This window comes from Odocoileus virginianus, chromosome 7 (assembly GCF_023699985.2).
Source record: "Odocoileus virginianus isolate 20LAN1187 ecotype Illinois chromosome 7, Ovbor_1.2, whole genome shotgun sequence".
Taxonomy (NCBI): Eukaryota; Metazoa; Chordata; class Mammalia; order Artiodactyla; family Cervidae; genus Odocoileus; species Odocoileus virginianus.
The window spans coordinates 61,631,395-61,652,776 of NC_069680.1; the positions used below are offsets into that span (position 1 = coordinate 61,631,395).

The 21,382-nt window shown below is 53.2% G+C and overlaps 1 protein-coding gene across 1 annotated transcript in view; it reads left to right on the forward strand.

Moving 5' to 3' along the window:
- Positions 1-21,382, forward strand: part of CDH23 (cadherin related 23) — a 428,604-nt gene that overhangs the window by 400,018 nt on the left and 7,204 nt on the right. The window contains 17 exon segments of the mRNA XM_070470793.1: positions 1,403-1,536; positions 2,092-2,193; positions 2,195-2,302; positions 2,852-2,959; positions 4,624-4,726; positions 5,978-6,103; positions 6,798-7,001; positions 8,467-8,925; positions 12,262-12,378; positions 13,502-13,726; positions 14,599-14,768; positions 14,991-15,128; positions 16,095-16,214; positions 17,923-18,100; positions 18,237-18,448; positions 20,592-20,783; positions 20,973-21,086. Of these exon segments, the coding sequence (XP_070326894.1) occupies positions 1,403-1,536; positions 2,092-2,193; positions 2,195-2,302; positions 2,852-2,959; positions 4,624-4,726; positions 5,978-6,103; positions 6,798-7,001; positions 8,467-8,925; positions 12,262-12,378; positions 13,502-13,726; positions 14,599-14,768; positions 14,991-15,128; positions 16,095-16,214; positions 17,923-18,100; positions 18,237-18,448; positions 20,592-20,783; positions 20,973-21,086 (2,810 nt within the window).

Here is a 21,382-nt window from a genome sequence, read left to right on the forward strand (position 1 = left end):
GACCTTGGACTATCAGGCTCAGGAAATCCTGCTTCAAGCAGCTTCCGCCCCCTCCTAAGCAGGGTGTAGTCCCTAGGGCCCCCGGGAGCGGAAGGGCTGGTGGGCACTGCCAGCCGCAGGTGGGCCTCGGCCGGGCTATTTTGGTGAATCAGAGCAGTGGGAGCTGGGGGCAGAGAGTTATGAAATAGGATGTGTAGGAGCAGGCAGAGCAAAGTGTTGGGGAGCTTGGGCCTCTGTCCTTACCGCATGCTGAGGCTGTGTGTCTGAGCAAGTCAGCGCCCCACCCTGAGCTTCTGCCCCTAAATGTCAAAAGGGAAAGTGAAGGACATCGCTTTCTCCCTGTCCCCATTTCCTGGGGGAGTGCATAGAGAGTAGCCCCTCTTCCTCGAGGTCTCTACTGCTCCTCCCTTGTTCATCTTCTCTTACTGTCGGCCCTTGAGTGCTCCCAGGCAGCTGGGACCCCACTCACTCCCCTGGCATTCCCCCGACCCTGCTCTTCTCCTCCACGCCCTCCCTGATCTTACCCCTCCCACCCTGGCCAGCTCTGGGTGCTCAGTCCCTGTGCAGAGAGCCGAGATGCAGAGCACTGGGTTTGAGTCCAGGTGCTGTTGTTAACTTGCAGTGGGAGAGCTTGAACAGTCATCAGCCTTCTTTCCCATTTCATTTTCCAAAGGACACTGGATGGTGTCCGAGGTCTCTTCCCGTTCAGAGCCTGAGAATCTGAGGTTCTTACGCTAGGCATTCCCAGACACCTGGCCCCTTAACCAGGCCAAGACTGAGGCCACAGGGCCAGCTGAGGGTCCTCAGAAACCTCAAGAAAGGAAGTCAGGGCCAACCAGGGGCTGAGTGGTGGCCACCGGCCCGGGAGAACGCTGGCTGCGCTCCACCTGGGTCAGCACCAGGGCTGAATGGAGGCAGCTGGGGCTTCCCTGTCCTCAGTCCCTCCCACTCCATCCTCCCTGGCGCCTCACCACTGGCAGGGTGCTCCTCTGTGGTAAGCTTTGCCCTTCCCCAGTATCCTGTTTTGCAAGATGAGCTATCTGGAAAGAATAGCATATTACGAAGTTTCCGATAACCATCATTCATTGATTTCTGATCAAGGGTGGAGAGAAAGCGGATGCCTGTATAGAAAGGGAGCCCCCACTTTTTCAGCATAATCATCATACCCCAGGTGGTCAGGGCTGTCAGGGCCTGAGTGGCTCCCTGTCTGTGGGACCCCAGCAGTTATCTGTCCCCCTCCTCCTGCTGCATTTCCCAGCCTTCGGCAGGTCCTGAAGCTGGGGGCGCTGGAGGCCCCTCGCCTTGACTGTAAGGCTCACTGGAGGAAGCGGAAAGAGGCCTGGGCTCCCCACCACTCCCGGCCATTCTCCGCTGACTCCAGCCTCTCCTGGGCGACACCCAGGGGAGTTTCTGATCTCTCCCGTGGAGGGGGTGCTGCGGGTCCGGAAGGATGTGGAGCTGGACCGGGAGGCCATTGCTTTCTACAACCTGACCATCTGTGCCCGAGACAGAGGGGTGCCCCCACTCAGCTCCACGGTGAGTCTGGGGGTCCTGTTCCATGGGCTTCACCTCCCCACCCCCTGAATTCTCCGCAGAGACTCCTCTAAACACTGCCACCCTCAGGCTCAGAGCGGCCTCAGGCTGCTCTAGAGCCAGTCCAGGCCCTCAGGGCCCCTAATAGACCTGCTAGTCCTTGTGGGGCTCACCCGTTGGGGCTGGGACTGGCAGCCACGGCCACTAAGCACTCCCAGGGGAGACTTTCCTGTCAACCAGGCCTCTGCACCTGTCACTCTGCTATTTGCATCCCGCCTCTGCCTCTTTACCTTTTCTGTCTCCCTCTTATCCTCACTTTCATCCTCTTGCCGCCTTTGTTATCATTCTCCTTTCTTCCCCATGACCAGATGCACCGCTCTCTCCTTAGTTACCACCACTTTGCTATCTTGCTCCACCTGCCTCCCGCCTCCACTGTCTCCTTGGCCACCGTGTCCCCCGTCCCTTTCTCTTCCTCCTCTCTCTCCCTCCATCCCCCCCATGCCCCCTTCTCTCCTGGTCCTCCTCCTTCACCTTCTCCTCCTCCTTGACCTGCCTCAGATGCTGGTGGGGATCCGGGTGCTGGACATTAACGACAACGACCCTGTGCTGCTCAACCTGCCCATGAACGTCACCATCAGTGAGAACACCCCCGTCTCCAGCTTTCGTCGCTCATATCCTGGCCAGCGATGCTGACAGCGGGTGCAACGCCCTCCTCACCTTCAACATCACTGCAGGCAACCGAGAGCGGGCCTTCTCCATCAATGCCACGGTAGGGCCAAGTCTGACCCCAGGGAAGCCCCTGGGATTTTTTCTAAAAGAGAGGACCCTGCCCTAGGGGCTTTTCTACTCTACTGTCTGGGTTTCTGCTGGTTCCACTTCCTCCTCAAGTCTCTGCCCTCCACTGGCATTTGGGGGTCTCTGGAAAGCTTGGAATCTTGGATTCCTAAGTGAGCCACTTCTGGGATCCCTGTCACCCCAAGGCTTGTCATGTGCAGGGATGGGACCAGAGCTTTGGTGCCCCTTGGTTTGCATCAAGGTGCACCAAGAAATCCTCACATGGCCTCTTGGAGTGTTACTAGCTGCTGACCCCATGGAATCCTCAGAAGGACCATCCCTTTCAGGCGGTCACCCCTGGGCGCAGGGGGACCTTGTCCTAGCAGGACCCTGCTAACCCACTGTGGTCCTCCAGACCATATCTTTAGTGATTTAAGGAGGTCATCCACAGTCACTCCTGCAGGCAGAGCAGTTGGGCCTCGGTGAGCCAGAGCCCAAAGTGGGGGACAAGTTACCCCTCAACTCACCAGTCTCTACATCCCAGACAGGGATCATCACAGTGAACCGGCCCCTGGACCGCGAGCGGATCCCGGAGTACAGGCTGACCATCTCCGTGAAGGACAATCCAGAGAACCCACGCATAGCTAGGAGGGTGAGACTGCAGGGTGTGGGGGTTGGGGAGGGGCACGGCTCTGCTGGATTTATCCAGGTGGCATGGCCTGGGCTTAGACGCACAGGCTTTATGGGAAGCAAGTGCTCAGTTCAAATCCCATTTCTGCCTGTCAGTGGGTGTGTGGCTTTGGCAAGTCAGTGTTCCTTAGCTTCTAACTTTCTCTTCTGCAAAATGGACACACACCTATCCCAAAGTCACGGAGAGGCCTCGAAGGAGCCAATATCTGTAAAGTCCTTGGCACGGTGCCTGGCACATGGCAAACACTCAGTAAACACAAGCTATCATCTTTTCTCCTCAAATCACTGATACTTGGGCACACAGGACTGGGGGCAGGAGGAGGATGCAGGCAGGGCAGGGGAATACATGTACTCTGGGATTCTGAAAAGGGTTACATTTTCCAGGTGGCTTTCCCCTCAAAGGGCTTCACTGGTGGCTCAGCATTGCTCCCGCCTGCAATGTGGGAGACATGGGTTCGATTCCTGAGTTGAAAGACCTGGGTTTGATCCGTGAGCCTGGAGAAGGGAATAGCTGCTACCTACTCCAGTAGTCTGGCCTGGAAAACTCCATGGACAGAGGAGCCTGGCAGGCTACAGTCCATGGGGTCGCAAAGAGTCAGACATGACTAAGTAACTTTCACTTTCCCTCGAAAGCCAAAAAGTTGTCTCTTTTTACTAAGAGGAGATGGGTATTGCAAAGCAAACAGTGCATTCAGTGGTAGGGTCAGTCCTCTTCCCCATCCATGAGGTCTGGGTCCCGGACAGGAGTCCTAGGGTCTGGCTCATCTCAGCTCTGCTTCTTACTAGTTGATGGCTCAGCCCTTTCTGGGCCTTGGTTTTCATGTCTGTACCGGCTAAGGAACCTTAAGGCTGGAGGTCCTTACAGACCGCCAGCATTCTCATCCTGTGTGCCTTCCCTTCCTTCCTTCCTTCCTTCTCTCACTCCTACCTTTTCTCTCCTGCTGTCACGCCCTCCCCCTCCCCCACACACACCTGCCCTCTTAGGAGGGCCTGGGGCATCCCGGAAAGGAGCCGTATGGAGTGATGGGAAGGAAGCTTGGAGACTGCTGGGCGCCATTCTGCTGCTAACTTGCCATGCAGCTTTGAGTAGTCACCCCCCTCTCTGGTTCCCCCATGTCTGCAGTGAAGAAGCTTCCAGGGTACTGGGAGGTTCCACGAGATAAGGATTATGCCTGTGGTTTTTGAAAGGTGTGAAGTGCAGTACCAGATGAGAGTTTGGATGAACTCTGACCAGGGCACAAGGCCAGCCAGGAGGATCTAGAAACTAAGGTTCATCTTCCTAGCCGAAGTCCTTCCTGATGAGACGGGACATGACTCAATACCATTTACATCCATTCTCCTGTGAATGTCACAACACCTCTGTGAAAAGGAGTTAAGCGCCCCATTCGTCAGATTGGAAAACTGAGTCCCAGAGAAAGGAAAAGATTTGCCCAAGGCCACCCTGTGAGCTTCTAGCACAGCTGGGGCTTGAACCCAGGTCTCTGGACCCAGGGTGTGGGCTTTTTAATCATCTACCTCTCTTCCTTGACCTTCCTCCCACCCCACTTCCCAGTCTTCCTCCCCTGGGGTGCTTTGCCAGAACCAGGTCATGGCCTACAGCCTGTCCTCCCGTTGTGCCTCCCTCAGGATTTTGACTTGCTGCTTATCTTTCTTGCGGACGAGAATGACAACCACCCCCTCTTTACTGAGAGCACCTACCTGGCGGAGGTGATGGAGAACTCTCCTGCTGGTAGGTGCTGGGCCCACCTGGGAACCCCTGCTGCTACCAGGCACCCCTTGAGCTCGGATGCCGAGGACTTCCTTGTGCCTGCTGGGGGCCCTGCTGAGGCCTGGCTGAACACAGACCTGGCAAGTGCAGAAGGGTGTGGTGGGGAGAAGGGAGTGTAGCTCTGAAGGGCTGGAGGACCAGAGCTGCCAGGCTCCTAGAGGCCACCAAGGAGGCCACAGGTCTGATTGGAGGCAGTCATTGGTCCCCAAGACTGAGAAGAGCCCCACTTCCCCTCCTCAAGGGGCATTTAGCCTTAGGAACTACCCAGGAGGGGAATAAGCCCACTCTTCGTGCTCTCCCGACTCCAGGAGCATGGGGCATCCTGGAGGCTTCTGAAAGCTCAGGGAGCATCTGAAATCAGAAGCGGGGACCAGGCCTCTCACACATCAGTGTGGCCCTTCCCCTACACACGTGCACTGAGTCTCCTCTTCACTGTCTCCCCAAGGACGTCCTCTCACTCCTCCTCCAGCCCCCAAAGCTTGGAGTCTTAAGTTGGGAAGAGATGAGCTGGGATACTCCCTGTCTCTGGCTGGGTGTCTCCCCTGTAGTAATATGAATCTTAAACCTGCCTGTGTATATGCTCACACATGTGCCAGTGCACGTCCATGTGAGGCATAAGTGCAGCTTACCCGTGCACAGAGATACGCATGGGTGCCTGCACGATGCACTCCATGTGCAAATATAACTTCCTGCGGAGGCAGAGTGCACAGCCGGGGGCTTCCCAGGCCTGTGAGCATCATAGAGTGAGTGCTCGTGGCCGTGTAAACGCAGAGTCCTGCACACATATGTGGGACTAGCCTTGAATGGTCAGGCAGCCGTTGGAGCATTGTGTACACACATGCGTGGGCAGACTGGGCTGGGGGTGCATACCTAGACAGGGCCCCCCACATGGGGAGGGGACATCAGGGAGCCCCCAGACCCTCCCGCGGTGGCCAGCCTCAAAGGCTGCTGGGAAGGCCGGCGTGCTCCGGGCGGGCCGGAGGGGCTTGCTCACGGCTGTTGTGTTTTCTCCCCAGCAGGGCTTTGAGGCCGCTCCCCAAGCATCTGCGTCAGTCTGCCAAGGCTGCCGCAGCCCGGCCCAGGGCCCCCACCCCGTCCGCCTCACCTCCCCTCCTCTCATCCATTGTCAGCCATGGCTCACGGGGACGGGGCGGGGGAGGGGCGGGCGGGGGGTCAAGTTGGCCCTGCAGTGACCCCTCTCCCCCGGCCCAGGGACCTCCCTGACGGTGCTCAACGGGCCCATCCTGGCCCTGGATGCAGACCTGGATGTCTATGCTGTGGTGACCTACCAGCTGCTGGGCGCCCAGAGCAGGCTCTTTGATATTGACAACAGCACCGGTGAGGCCTCTGCGCACGCCCCCAGCTCTCCCAGCCTAGCTCCAAGTCTTCCTTCTACCGGTCTCCACCACTCGATCTAGGGTCTCCTTCTTCAGTGCTGGGTCCAGGCTCTCCAGAGGGACCCCATTCCTCACAGCCCCCATCTTCTAGCTAGATTAGGCCACCCAGGGGCCAGCAAGGAGGAACCAGGAAGAGGCTTGGGGTCAGCAGAAGTGACTTGCTGACGCATAAACTCTCAGCCTCGGTAGAGAGCCCCCAAAACCCACTCCCTCTTCTCTCCTCCCCCGCCCGGGGGATGAGGACCCTAGTCTTCCAGAAGAAGCAAACCATCTTCAAACCACACTCAAAACTCCTGTGTTGCGTCAGTCTGGGCCTGGCCAGTTTGCTGACAGGAGACCAGGAGGGATGTACTAGCACCTCTCTCAACAGAGCTGCTCAACCCTCCAGCCTGAGGCACTCATCCCAGGCAGAACTCTGGAGAATTGCTGAGGACACCTGGGGAGGGGGCCTCCCTAAACATTGGCTGTTGAGCCTTGGAGGAAGAAAGTCCTTGTGTTGCTTTCTCTGCTCCTCTTTTATCTCTGTCCCCATCATGCCTTACCTTTCTCTGTCCCCCCTGGGTTGGCTCTTGCCCGGTTTCCCCACCACATCCCTTCTCCTTTGTATCTCCCTGGCCGGTGGTGCTGGGTACCAGGTGTGGTGACAGTGAGGTCAGGTATCGTCATTGACCGGGAGGCCTTCTCACCCCCGGTCCTGGAGCTGCTGCTGCTGGCTGAGGACATCGGGCTGCTCAACGGCACCGCCGACCTGCTCGTCACCATCCTGGACGACAATGACAACTGGCCCACCTTTAGCCCTGCCGCTGTCACCGTCCACCTGCTGGAGAACTGCCCACCAGGTAGGCAGGGGTCAGCCCCAGCCCCCAGACGGGAGCTGCTCGTGTGTGGGGATTGGAGCCTCACAGTTTGGAGACAGAAATCGCCTGCAGTGGGGAGAAGGATGGGCAGCAGGGTGGGCGGAGAGGGGGGTCAGGAGACCCAAGTCCCCCTCCCTTCCCTTCTCAGACCTACAGTGTCTTGTGTACAAAACAAGATTATTAAGATATGTTCCCTCCATGTTCCTGTATGGAAAGACTGATTGTTTCAAAGTCAAAATAGGATTAACATGATTTCCATCAAAATCAAATATGATTTGGGAGATAAGTTTGATTCTAAAGAACATTTTGAAAAATAAGTGTAATAAAGCTCGATTTGTCTTACCAGGTTTTACAACATATTACCAGTATTTAAAACCACATGATATGAACACAAGACTCTGAGGCAAGGTAGCCCAGCAACAGTGATGGGTAAATTAAGAAATGTAACATTATGTCATAAAGGAAATGATGAAACCAATAGTAAAAACTGTTTAGTGTGCAAAACATTTGTTCATATTTAGTGTAGATTCTCATCCCATATCAGACACCAGAAAGAAACCCAAAGACATCCTAAAGAAAATATAAAAGAGTATAAAACATTAAAAGATAAAAGAAGACACTTCAGGTAAATATTTATCTGCTTTAAAGATAAGATTCTAAGCATTTAAGAAACAGAAGAATATAAAAAGGGGAAAAATATTAAGTTCTGGTACATAATGAACCATTTCAACTTCTTTACATCATATAACCAGTATCAAAAGGTGAACTAAAAACTGAGAAAAAAAGATATTTATCAAAAGTTATTATAATTATATAATTTGTATAAATTGACCAAAAATGGGCAAAGGACAAAAACTGACACTTTGCAGAAGAGAAGATACAACTAATCATTGAATTATTAAAAAATTGTTCAGTCTCAAATAATCAAAGAATGCAAAATAAAATAGGACACCATTTTCCTAGAAAATTGCAGATGAAAAAATGCATAAAAGATGGATGTTTATTTGCAAAATAGAATTAGACTCATGGACTTTGCAAACAAATTTATGGTTACCAAAAGAAGCTGGGGGTGGAAGGATAAATTAGGAGCTTTGGATTAATAGATACATACTACTATGTATAAAATAGATAAACAACAAGGACCTACTGTATAGCACTGGGAACTATATCTGATATTCCTACAATAACCTATAATATAAAAGAATATATATGATATATATATAACTGAATCACTTTGCTGTACATCTGAAACTAGTACAACATTGTAAATCAACTATACTTCAATTAAAAATAAATTTTAAAATAAATATATAACAAAATACCAAAGATAGGTGCTAGCAAGGCTGTTGTGGGAAGAAGCCCTTGTGACCCCCAAGGAAAGTATCTCAGTGTGATGTTTTTATATAAAAGGTAACTGTTCAGCTGCTTCCCATTCCCACCCCCACAGGATTCTCAGTCCTTCAGATCACAGCCACAGACGAGGACAGTGGCCTCAACGGGGAGCTGATCTACCGAATAGAAGCTGGGGCTCAGGACCGCTTCACCATCCACCCGGTCACCGGCATCGTCCGCGTCGGCAATGCCACCATCGACAGGGAGGAGCAGGAATCATACAGGCTGACAGTAGTGGCCACCGACCGGGGCACCGTCCCTCTCTCGGGCACAGCCATCATCACTATCCTTATCGACGACATCAACGACTCCCGCCCCGAGTTCCTCAACCCCATCCAGACGGTGAGCGTGCTGGAGTCAGCTGAGCCAGGCACTGTCATTGCCAACGTCACCGCCGTTGACCGTGACCTCAATCCTAAGCTGGAGTACCACATCATCGGCATCGTGGCCAAGGACGACACTGACCGCCTGGTGCCTGACCAGGAGGACGCCTTTGCTGTGAATATCAACACAGGTACAAAGGCCTGCTCCCCTCCAGCCCTCCTGCTGACTCCCTGCCCGGTCTCCTGGCTCTCTGCTTTCTCCCTTACCCTCCTCCTTGCGGCTGTCTCTCTGCTCCTCCCTACCCCTCAGCTGCTCCTGCCTTCTCTCTCCTCCCTCCTACTGACACCACGTCCTTCCCTCTCCCTGCCATCTCTCCCCTGGCTCTTTCCCTCTCTCCCTTCTCTTCTTCCTTCTCCCTTGACCAGCTTCCTAATTATCTTACTCTACCAGTATTGTATGAGTGTGCCCGTCTCACCACACTCGTGACAGCATTAAATATTATAGGAAAATTGCATTTTTTAATATGCATTTCTTTAATAACCGAGTGGCTGAACACTTTCTTCATATGTATCCAGGCCATTTAACTTCTAAGTTTCTCACACACACACACACACACACACACATAGGTACACACACATATATATTTCTATGTTATATGTGCGTGTATATACACCCTTAATGATTTTCTTACACTATCACAAAACAAAGGGGAACTGTGGCTTATCTTTCACAATTTATACAGCTTATAAATTTGATTTTAATTTTATTATTTTTCTAAAAGTTCAGCATTTTTGCCTCTGAGCGGAGTTAAGGAGGGGACATGGGACTAACTTACAGGTATACTTCTTGGATGGCCCAGAGAAGTGACAGAAAAACTAACATGGCTATATGACAAAATGCTAAAAGTCATTGCTATTCAGAGAAATGCATAGTAAAAAGCAATGAGATATTGGTTTTCCATATGTGATCAGCAGACATTAGGATGCTGGACAGTATTGAGTATTGGTGACAATGTGGGAACATCATACACTGCTGTAGGAATTTTGACTAATTTCATATCTAGACAGCAATCCAGCAATACCCAATGACCCAGCATTTCTGCTCCTAGGAAGCAGAATTGTCCCGAGAGAATAGCAATTCTATCCCGAGGAAGTTCTCAGGCTGATAATGAGACTATTTGAGGATGTTCACTGCAGTGTTATTCGTGACAGAAGCTTGGAGGCAACCAAGGCATCCATCCCTGGGATAGTGGAGAGTAAAATGTGGTGGGTGCATATCCTGGGATACCAGGCAGCTGTTAGAAGCAATAGATTAGGCTCACACAGAGAAACATGAGGTGGGGGGGGGGGGACCTTAAAATCAAGTACTTACTGAAAAGGATAAGAAACAGAATTGGTTATATACATATATACACGTGTGTGTGTGTGAATCCCACTGCATAAATATAAAATACATACACAAAAACAATACATGATTTTCAGGAACACTTTCAATAAATGCACTTTAATACATCGCCCAAGGGAGGAGAGAAGGGGAGACGAATGTGAGAACAGAAGGGAAAAGATACATAAATAAAACAAGAGTGGTGCCAGTGACCATCATGTGCAAACAACTAAAGAGTATGATTAACTCAATATGCCTCTGAGGCCCAAAGGGAAAAAGACAGGAAAACCGTGAGCCACTAGGAGGAATTAGATAACTTAGTCCTGAGTCAGGTTAGCAAAATTCCCACTGCAGTGGTTTCTCAGGACCATGGAGAGCTGCCCCATGCCCCTGCCCAACTTTATGCATACTGTTGCCTCTACCATTTTTTTTCCTGTTCTCTCTCCAACTGACTCTCTTCTCTCTGTTTTCCTTTCCAGTGTCTTCTCTGCCCCTCTTTCTCATGCTTTCCCCCTCCCTTGCTCACCTCTCTCCTCCTTGCTAGAGCCTCAGCCTGCTGGGTGCTCCTCTCTTACTAGGCTCCTCCTTGCTCCCCTTGCTTCCTGCCCCTCTGCCTCTTCCCACCCACCCCATCCCTCCCGAATCTCCTGCCCTGGTCAGCTCTGAGCCCTTCTGTCCCCCATGCCCCACTCTGCCCCATCCCCTCTGCACCCTGAACTAACTGATGTTAACCCTCTTCTCTCTTCCTCATGGCTGGCAGGCCCACAGGTTTGAGCTCTGTTTCTCTGTCACTTCCCACCTCATCTCTTCTCTGCTTCACCCCATCGCCTTCCTCCATACCCACCGCACCCCCACCACCCTTCCCATCCCGTGGGACCTGGGCCAAGGCCGTGGCCCAGCCTTTGCAGACTGAATGCAGCCACCCTCTCCCCATCCTCGCTCCCCAGCCTCGGGGACGGGGAGCGAGAGTAGGAAGAGGAGGAGGAGCAGGAGGCAGCGGCCCAGGGTAAGTGACTGCCCCACGGTGGGGGACCCGAGGAGGACAGGAGTCCAGCAGGGGGAGCCTGCCAGGGGGGACTCCAGGCACCCCAGTGCCTGAGAGGGAGCTGGGGGAGAGAGGAGGCTTCACCCTAGGATGAGGCCGATGGGAGGAAGAGCCACCAGGCCCTCACACTGGCAGGAAGAAGAAAGGTCCCAACAGAGCCAGGTTGGCGATCGGCGAAACTCAGCCTGTCCAGTTCAAGCCCAGACTTCTGGAGGGCTCCTCTGTGAATCAGGAGCAGGCTAGGGCTTGGGAGGCAGTGGGCAAGAGGGAAGGAAAAAGCTCTTTATTGTGCAACTCCTTTCTCAGGCGGCCATGCCACCCCACCCCGGACCCCATTATCATGACGAGGGGGTGGGCCTTGCTGTCCAACTGTGCCACTGCTATCCCTTCCAGGAACCCCCCTCAGGGATTTTCAGTGCATTGACCTTCCTTTATGCTTGATCTCCCTAGAATACAACTGTTTTTTAAGTTATAAAATATATATAAAATTTACCATTGTAACCATTTTTAACCGTAAGTTCAGTGGTTCAGTATGTTCATGCCATTGTGGAATACAAGCTTCTTTTTCTTTTTTTTTTTTTTTTTTTTGGCCATGCAATGTGGCTTGTGGGCTGTTAGTTCCAAAACTAGGGATTGAACCCAAGCCCTTGGCAGTGAATGCATGGAGTCCTAACTACTGGACCACCAGGAAATTCCAACAAGCATTTTCTTAAACAAGCAATTATATAGCACTTTCTATGTGCCAAGCCCTGTTCTAAGCCCTTTACAAATACATTAGATTCATTTAATTGTTATAATCTCCCAAATAGCCCTCTGCGGTAGGTCCTGTAATTGTCCTCATCTCACAAATGAGGACACAGGGGTGCAGAGAGGTTAGATAACTGCCGGGCTGGTGAGCGGTGAGTGAGGGGCAGAGTGACGTGCCCCAGCTTGCAGATGGCTGTGGTCTCATCCAGCTAGAGGAGACTGACAAGTTCCAGGCCCCCTGGGGACCACTGCCCATGGTGGGGGTTGGGAGGGTTGGCCAGGAGCACCCCTGGGAGGCCCAGATTTTAGAGGGTTCCCCTGGGGCTGAACCTGACTTGGTCTGGTCTACAGGGTCTGTAATGGTGAAATCTCCTCTGAACCGGGAGCTGGTTGCCACCTATGAGGTCACTCTCTCTGTGATTGACAACGCCAGCGACCTACCAGAGCGCTCCGTCAGTGTGCCGAACGGTAAGGTCTCTCCCCACAGGCCTCTCCACACGATCCCATAGCGAGGCAGGCCCGGTCCTGGGAGGGAGCAGCGGGACCGGCTACAGGGGCTGCCAGCAGTCAGGCTGCATGAGGAGGGGTGGGGGCCGGGGAAGGTGGCAGCTACAACGAGGCTGGGGGTGGCCCTGTGTCCCTGCCATTAGGCAGAGCTCAGCAGTTGGGGATCCAGAAGCCCAGAGCTGTGTGTGATCTTGAACTCTCAGCCTCAGAGTGGGAAGGAGGCATGGTAGATGCTGGAAGCGGATTGAGAAAAGGATGGGTTGATGGAGACTTAGGTTGGAATCCCATTGTCAGAACTGGTAACCAGGGTGTAGCTGGGATGTGAGATGGGAATTTCAGATCTGCTAAGAAGCCACATGATCAGGCCAGAGGCAGCAAAGAGAAAAGCAAGGTGACTTGAAGCCACAGACACCACAGTGGAGAAGAGAAGGGCATGCAGGCTGCCTTCTGTGGCTGGGCACAGTCCTGCCTGCGGCATGAGCCGGGAGGGGCTGCTAGGGGCACTAGATCTTGCCAAGCAGGGAGCGAGGAGGGGGATTTAGGGATGGCGTGGCCTCTGCCATGAGGCGGAGACAGCTGGGGTTGGGGAAATACTGGCTGGGGCTTGGCAGATACTGGCTGCTTATCTTTATAGCCCAGAAGCCCTAGTTTTCAGGAAGGGTGGACCTAGTCATCTGCTATTTGTCCCAGGCTCAGAGTACAAAGGGCCCAGGCTGGTTATACAAAGGGAACAACTCAGAGGGAGACAAAAGATCGAATCATGGAAAAGGGTCTTACAGATGATCCGAGTCCTGTCTCCTGGGACAAGTTAGGAAATTGAGCAACGGTGATGGCCAGGGCTTCCACCAAGGTTTCCAGTCAGTTGGCAGAACCCAAGCCCCTTTCCCTATGTAAGAGTGAGTGACCTGACCAGAGTCAGGGGACACAGGCCACCACCCGAGGCTAGGGCCAAGCTTCAGGAAGCCCCAGGAGGTCTGCAGCGAGATGCTGCCATCCTCTCCGGGCCTGGCTGAGACTTAGGAAGGCCTGACCCAGCCACACCGGGGCCCTCTCATGCCACTCTCACCTGTTGCCTCCACTCCAGCCAAGCTGACAGTCAACATCCTGGACGTCAATGACAATACACCCCAGTTCAAGCCCTTCGGGATCACCTACTACACAGAGCGGATCCTGGAGGGGGCCACTCCAGGCACCACGCTCATCGCTGTGGCAGCTGTGGATCCCGACAAGGGTCTCAATGGGCTGATCACCTATACCCTGCTGAACCTGATGCCCCCGGGCTATGTCCAGCTGGAAGACTCCTCAGCAGGTGGGCGGGAAGGTCTGCCAGAGGAGGGCTGGGGAATATGTGTCTGTGCCTGCCTAGCCTCCCAGAGGGGCCAGGTTCACTTCTCACCCTCCAGATGAGCCCCACCATGACCCCTCAGCGGGCGGGGCCAGATCCCATATGGCTAACATTCTACTCACTCCCACATGCCTGACCTAGAAGCATGGATGGGGTGCCTCGCTCTCACTGAGGATGGAAGCCTTCAGCATCTGCTGGAAAGCTGAAATAGTCCCTCACCCTCTCTACCACTCAAGCTCCACAATTAGTATCACTTAGGGAACAAGTAGGCCAAGAGAGAAGTGTCCCAAAGGAGGTCCTCGACTTGTTTTTGTACATTCCTCACCCCCTTATTTTTCATTTTTGACTGCACTGGGCCTTCGTTGCTGTACATGGACTTCCTCTAGTTGCAGTGTACGGGCTCAGCAGTTGCAGTGCTGAGGCTTCCCATTGCAGTGGCTTTTTTCAGAGCACAGGCTCTAAGGATGCCTCAGTAGTTGTGGTGCACAGGCTGTTGCTCCACAGCATGTGGAATCTTACCAGATCCATACCCCCTGCATTAGGCAGGGATTGAACCCATATCCCCTGCATAGGCAGGCGATTTCTTAACCACTGGACCATCGGGAAAGTCCCCTTCTGACTTGTGAAAAGCTTTCTCACCCTTCCAGTGAGGAGAAGAGCTAGGCACCAGTTATTCTCAGCCCTCTGGCCAGCCACTGGGCAGTGAGGCCTAGCCACCCTTCTCCCTCAATGGACTGTGCTCATCCCTCAGAGCCCCAGATCCTTCTCTTCACATGTCAGAGAGCTTCCACGAGTGAGGGGTGGCCAGAATGGCAGTGAGTGTCTCTGTGTCTTAGGGAAGGTCATTGCCAACCAGACAGTGGACTATGAGGAACTGCACTGGCTCAACTTCACCGTGAGGGCCTCGGACAATGGGTCCCCACCCCGGGCAGCTGAGATCCCTGTCTACCTGGAGATTGTGGACATCAATGACAACAACCCCATCTTTGACCAGCTGTCCTACCAGGTGGGTGGCCAGGCCAACACACTGGGTCTTGGACCCATGCCCACTCCTCGGGACCTTTGGGCATCTTCCACTCCCACCCTGCCAGCCTTCAAGTCCCGTGGGAATGACCATCCATGAGTAGCTTGATGCCCTGGGTTGTCTGCATCAGTGAGTTTCTTGGGCAAGCACAGAGACTCTAGACTGACCACAGCCCATGCTTTCTCTCTGCCCCCTGGGCTCCAGGAAGCTGTCTTTGAGGATGTTCCTGTGGGCACAGTCGTCCTGACGGTCACTGCTACTGACGCTGACTCGGGCAACTTCGCCCTCATTGAGTACAGCCTTGTGGATGGTGAGGGCAAGTTTGCCATCAGCCCCACCACAGTAAGTGGGCAATGGAGGGCCTGGGTTTGGGGAATGGGAAGTGGGAAGGGCTCAGGGTCATAGGCTGAGAAGCCACCAAAAGTATTGCAGTCACCCCTCTGTTTCTGGGTCCTGCCACCTGAACCTCTATAGCCTCAGAAGTCTTCCAGTCAAGTTGGCAAGCACTGTTCTCAGAGTCCCAGACATCCTTAAACTGCGGCCTTTCTGTCCCAGCAGACCTGGAAGGAAGTGGCCAGTCTTTTGGAAGTTGCCCCTTGTGGGACAGAATCTGAGATTTGTCTCCACCAGCCTAGAAGACTTGATTCAGGTCCATGAGACTGCTTTTTGAAACTGCCCAAGAGAGGTATAGGAAGCTCTGTAGACAGTGGGCACAGTAGCTGAGTGCCTACTGTATACATGGCTCTATTCTCAGTGCTGGGAGAGGGAAGAAGTGCCCACCACACAGCCCTCATGTTCCCATGAGTCTCAGACTTGTGGGAATGCAGAAACTCAAGATTTTGAATGTCGGCAAATTGGTTCAAAGTTGCTGTTTCAGTACAAGGAGGGAGGGAGAGAGCCCTGTGGCGTGGGGCTGGCTGGCCAGGCAGAGCCTTCCCCACTCGTGAGGCTGCAGCTGGACTTTCCCTCCCACTGCCTGCCCACATCCCCCTGCACTCTGCCCTTTCAGCCGGGTTTCTCTCCTTCCTCTTGGTGTGAACAATAAGACATACTCCCAGCCTGGCACTATGACTGTGAATACTGTGGGGCATTTCTATGTACCTGGCCCGGGAGTGAGCTCCAGCCTGGGCTGTTTATCCTGTCTCCAGGTGGACTCTGGATAGTGAAGGCAAGAAGAGCCACTTTCTGCTCCACGGGGCCGGGGCTGTTGTCTCTTCAGTGCTGTATCTCCAGTGTCGGCACATAGCAGATTCTCAATAAATATCTGCCGAACTGATGAAGGGTCTGACTCCACCCTCCCCCTCCTAGGGTGACATCTACGTGCTGTCCTCTCTGGACCGGGAGAAGAAGGACCACTATATCCTGACTGCCTTGGCCAAAGACAACCCTGGGGACGTGGCCAGCAACCGTCGAGAAAATTCGGTGCAGGTAAGGGACCTTGGCGTGGACACTAAGGACTGTGGCTGTGGACGCAGCAGGCAAAGCCTTTACAGGATGGGTGCTGCAAGGCAGAAGCAGGACCACCTTAACCCCTGAGGGCTGTGGTGGCAGGAGGGAGAAGCAAGAGCTTAGCCGGGGTTCACAATGGCTGTGGCTTAGGGAGACGGGGGCTCTGTAGGAGGAACTTCTTGTGTCCAAGCCCTACTAAAGCAGCTAAACATACATGTAAGTAAGAGTTAGTTGCTCAGTCATTTCCAGCTCTGCGATTCCCATGGACTGTAGCCTGCCAGGCCCCTCTATCCATGGGATTCTCCAGGCAAGAATACTGGAGTGGGTTGCCATTTCCTTCTCCAGAGGATCTTCCTGACCCAGGGATCAAACCCAGATCTCCTGCATTGCAAGCAAATTCTTTACCATCTGAGCCATCAGGGAAGCCCAAACATACCTGGGTATAAACCAAATAAAGCCTGGGGCTCCACATGTCCCACTGTCTCCATGGTGTCCCATTGAAAGAAACATAGTCCAGTGACCAAACATAATTATAAAGCATTTATCTTTATTTATGTCTCAGAGAACATTAATGAGGGATCAAATTCACAACCCCATTCCCAGTCCAGGTCTAGCATCCGCACAGTTGCTCTGGGGAGGCCAGCATCCCACCTTTGCTCTGTCCCCATTTCTATCCGAAGTCTTTCTCCTCGAGACTCTGCTTTCTCTTCTTTCTCTCTGTTCTTTCTGGCCTTTCCAGTCCTGTCTTTCTGTGTTCACTTCTTCCACTTCTCAATAGTAACCTAACCATCCAAAGAAAAGTCTCCTGAAGGGTGGGGAGGTAAGAAGCTGGGTTTGCAAAGAAAAATTCTCCTTAGCAGGTAGGGGGTGAGGCTGGGAGCACTCATCCCGTCGTTCTCTCCTGTCACATAGGCAGGAGCTGTGGTGGGAGAACACAGTATTTGTAGTCAGGAGTCTACACTAGCTGAGCACACTGCATGTAACCTCTCCGAGCCTCAGCTGTCAGCAATGCAGGGGAAGAGGGGCAGGGGCAGCCGTGGGGAGGCCTCCCTCCCAGAGCAGTGCTGAGTCAAGGAGATGGGAGGTAGAAAAGTGCTCTGTGCAGTGAAAGAGGTCCTTGGTGTCAAGGCTGTAAAGGGCTCTGATGCAGGTGCGGTCAGGCAGGGCCACAGCAGCCAGGGGAAAAAAGGCCTCCTGGTGTAGCCAGAGGACCTGCCCTGGGCTGTGGGCTCAGCAGACAGTCCCAGGCCAGACACAAACACCAGTCAAGAGGGGCCCTCAAGAGCGCAGGCGTCGCAGTCCCGCATTAAGTTCCAGAGATCAGAGTCAGATGTATGGGGCCACTGTGGGAAGAGAGGAAGGACGGAGTAGAAGGTGGGTGGGGAGGGGTCCCCGCTGCAGGACCCAGACACCAGACTACATGTTAACCACCATGCTAGCTGCTGAGCGTTTCCTCAGGCCAGGCACTGCGCGTGCACCATCACAGACGAACCTCACATGCCCTGAGAGGTAAGATTCTCTTGTCCCCAATGTACACGTAAGAAAACCAAGGTTCAAGGGGTTAAGGAAATATTTTGAGGTCACACTAAACAGTGGGCACTATCCACCCCAGCTTACTCTTGTGTGACCGGGTCACCTGAAGCAGGTCCCACTACGCTCCTGACCTTTGACCACACCCCCCTTCCAGGTGGTGATCCAGGTGCTAGACGTCAATGACTGCCGGCCACAGTTCTCCAAGCTCCAGTTCAGCACGAGCGTGTACGAGAATGAGCCGGCAGGCACCTCTGTCATCACCATGATGGCCACCGACCAGGACGAGGGCTCCAATGCGGAGTTGGCCTACTCACTTGAGGGCCCCGGCGTGGGTACGTAGCCTGCTCCCCCCTCCCAGGATGCTTTAGGGGCTGCAGCCCCAGGCCAGGCAGAAGGTGGGGGGGTGGAGGAGGGATGAAAGGGTATCTCAGCCAGACCCATGCCCTGCTCTCCTACCCCACCTGCCAGAGGCCTTCCACGTGGACATGGACTCGGGCCTGGTGACCACAAAGCGGCCACTGCAGTCCTACGAGAGGTTCAACCTGACCGTAGTGGCCACAGATGGCGGGCAGCCCCCGCTCTGGGGCACCACCATGCTCCTGGTGGAGGTCATCGACGTCAATGACAACCGCCCCGTCTTTGTGCGCCCACCCAATGGCACTATCCTCCATATCAGAGAGGTACTGCTGTCCCCGGGGCCTCCTGCCACCTGCACCCCCTTCCAGTGTCCAGGCCACTTCTATATTCTGCAGTCATTCTGCAGCCTGAGGCTGAAGGGGCCCCCACTGTGAAAGCAGGGAAACTGAGGCCAGAGTAGGGAACCAGCCGGCTCAGCGCCACACAGGGCGGTACTGAACAGTGGTTAGTAAGAAGGGCTGCACAAGCCAGAGCTCTTGGATCCACATCTGACTCTATCACTTACCAGCCAGACGACCTTGAGCAAGTGACTTCTCTGAGTCTTTTTTTTTTTCGTCTGCAAAGTGGGACTAATAATAGTAGGTGTCCCACTCTTGCTCCTAAATGTCTGCCAAGGACAGTCTCCCCACAAGTCACTTCCCCCATACTTGTCTCAAAATAAACATCAGCCCCTTCTCTCTGTCTGTTGTTCCTGCTGATACCAGTGTTGGAGACAGCCTGGGACCTAAGGATGAACATCAAAATAAGAAACAAGGGGAAGTGGCTGAGCATCTGTTTCCAATTCTTCTTTCATGCCTTGTTCTCAAATGTCTTATAAAGATAGGGAAGGACTCCTGCCCTTCCCCTCCTTCCTCTCAGCACCAAAGCCCAAAATGCTCCTTGAAAGAATACTTGGGGTGTCTCCCACTTGTTCTTTTCTCCCCAAATGAGAAAATGCTCTTTTCTTTCTGAAAATGAACCAGTGGGCTCAGCATCTCTCCACATCTCAGAATGTCCTTGCTGTCACCCTGTCTCATTTGAGATCCCACATGATAAATTTCTCCCAGGGCTGAACTCTAGGAAACACTATACTTTTACCTTGTGATTTGTTTTTTTTTTAACCCGTGTCTACTGCAGTGATACAGTGGCCCTCTTTTCTTTGTTCACTAGAGAGCTCAGAGTGGTCAGCCCACCTTGATTGATGTACATGTTAGTGTACACACCTTCCCTCCCATCCCTGTTTCCATCTTCCGCCAATCATTTTTTTCTCCACCCTGATTTTTTTTAACCCATTCACTCTTATTATAGTTCACAGATTCTTGTCCACTGCCTGCCTCGAATCTTCTTTACAGAATGAGGCAGCGTATAAATTAATAATAATATAGTTCTTTGTAACTTTCCTGGTGGCTCAGATGGTAAAGAATATGCCTGCAATGCAGGAGACCCAGGTTCAGTCCCTGGGTGCAGAAGATCCCCTGGAGAAGGAAATGGCAACCCACTCCAGTATTCTTGCCTAGAAAATCCCATGGACAGAGGAGCCTGGTGGGCTACAGTTCATGGACTCACAAAGAGTCGGACACAACTGAGCAACTGAGCATAGTTCTTTTCCACACCAAAGGGCCCCTTTTACTAAGGTTTTTTTTTTTTTTCTTTCAAGGGGTCCATATTTGAAAGATTCATGTTTCTCGAACAACCAGCATTTGTTAAGGAATTACCTCTGTCATCCCATTTTCAATCTATTAGATGTAACTGCCAGTTGGAGTTTCTGATTGTCATGATCAATGAGATAAACAGTGAAATCATGCTGAGCTGATGCTTTTTTAACTGAAATCCAAAAACTTGTTCTTTTTCTTGTGCCCTTGGCAACCTTTTCATGGGCCAATGTTGATGTCTATTAGGTTTTTTGATAGCTCAGACTTAAGGGACTTGGAAGCCTGAGGATCAGAGAAGAGAAGTGGCATGTTCAGGTCACAGAGTGAATTAGTAACAGACTTGAACCCAAATGTCCAATTTCTAGCCACCAAATCACCCTACCTGCATGCCCTCCCCATTTTCAGGGACCCCATTGGGTGGATGTGTTCTTTGGGGGATACCTAGAGCTCCTGTGATTAGGGTAGTAGGCCCAGAAACAGAGGGTGGGTCTGAGGGTCTTCTAAACCTCAGCATGCAGTGCAATGGAGGGATGGGATAGCCCTGGAAGGGTGGTCACCCCAAGAGTCTGGAACATGGTGGATCCAAGGCTGGACTGTCCGTGGGCAGTGGCCTTGGCTGGGGGTGGGGGTGAAGGAACATTCTATCAGGTGCTCAGACTCCAGGAGAGTCCAGCCAAGCAGACAGGCATTTCCTAGGAATGCTGAAAGGTGGCAAGGACATTCTGCTCTGGGAGCTGGGATTCTCTCAGGATACCTCCTTCTGTACCCCCTGCAGGAGATCCCACTGCGTTCCAACGTGTACGAAGTCTACGCCACGGACAAGGACGAGGGCCTCAACGGGGCCGTGCGCTACAGCTTCCTAAAGACCGCAGGCAACCGGGACTGGGAGTACTTCACCATCGACCCAGTCAGTGGCCTCATCCAGACCGCGCAGCGCCTGGACCGGGAGAAGCAGGCAGTGTACAGCGTAAGGGGCGGGGCCTGGCACGAGGGGCGGGGCCCAGTGCCGGGGGCAGGGCCGGCCGAGAAAGAGACTTTTTTCTGGCTGCCGGACTACTACGTCCCCACCTAGAATGTCTGCGAGGGAAGTGAGCTGTCCTCCGGGGATGCCTGACTGGGGCCCTTCGTCCGCTCTGACAGCACTTCTCCTCCCCAGCTCATCCTGGTGGCCAGTGACTTGGGCCAGCCAGTGCCCTATGAGACCATGCAGCCGCTGCAGGTGGCCCTGGAGGACATCGACGACAACGAACCCCTCTTCGTGAGGCCGCCAGTGAGCTTACCCCTCCCCTGCACCGGTCACACCACACTCTATGCACACTGTGCTGCAGACACACGTGGTCACATGTGGAAACTGCCCGGCACTTCACAGAATATTGTCTGAGCAGCTACTATGTCAAGGCACTACCCAGCAGTCAGAAAGCAGACAGAAATGCCTGACTCCTGGAGCTGACGTGCCCATGTCTGCATACACGCTCACAAAAGCACCCTGAAAATCAATTCTGCTCTAGTGAGCTGGGGCTGAGCTTCTTCGTGTGGACTCAGAGTCTCTAACCTGGCGGTTTCCTC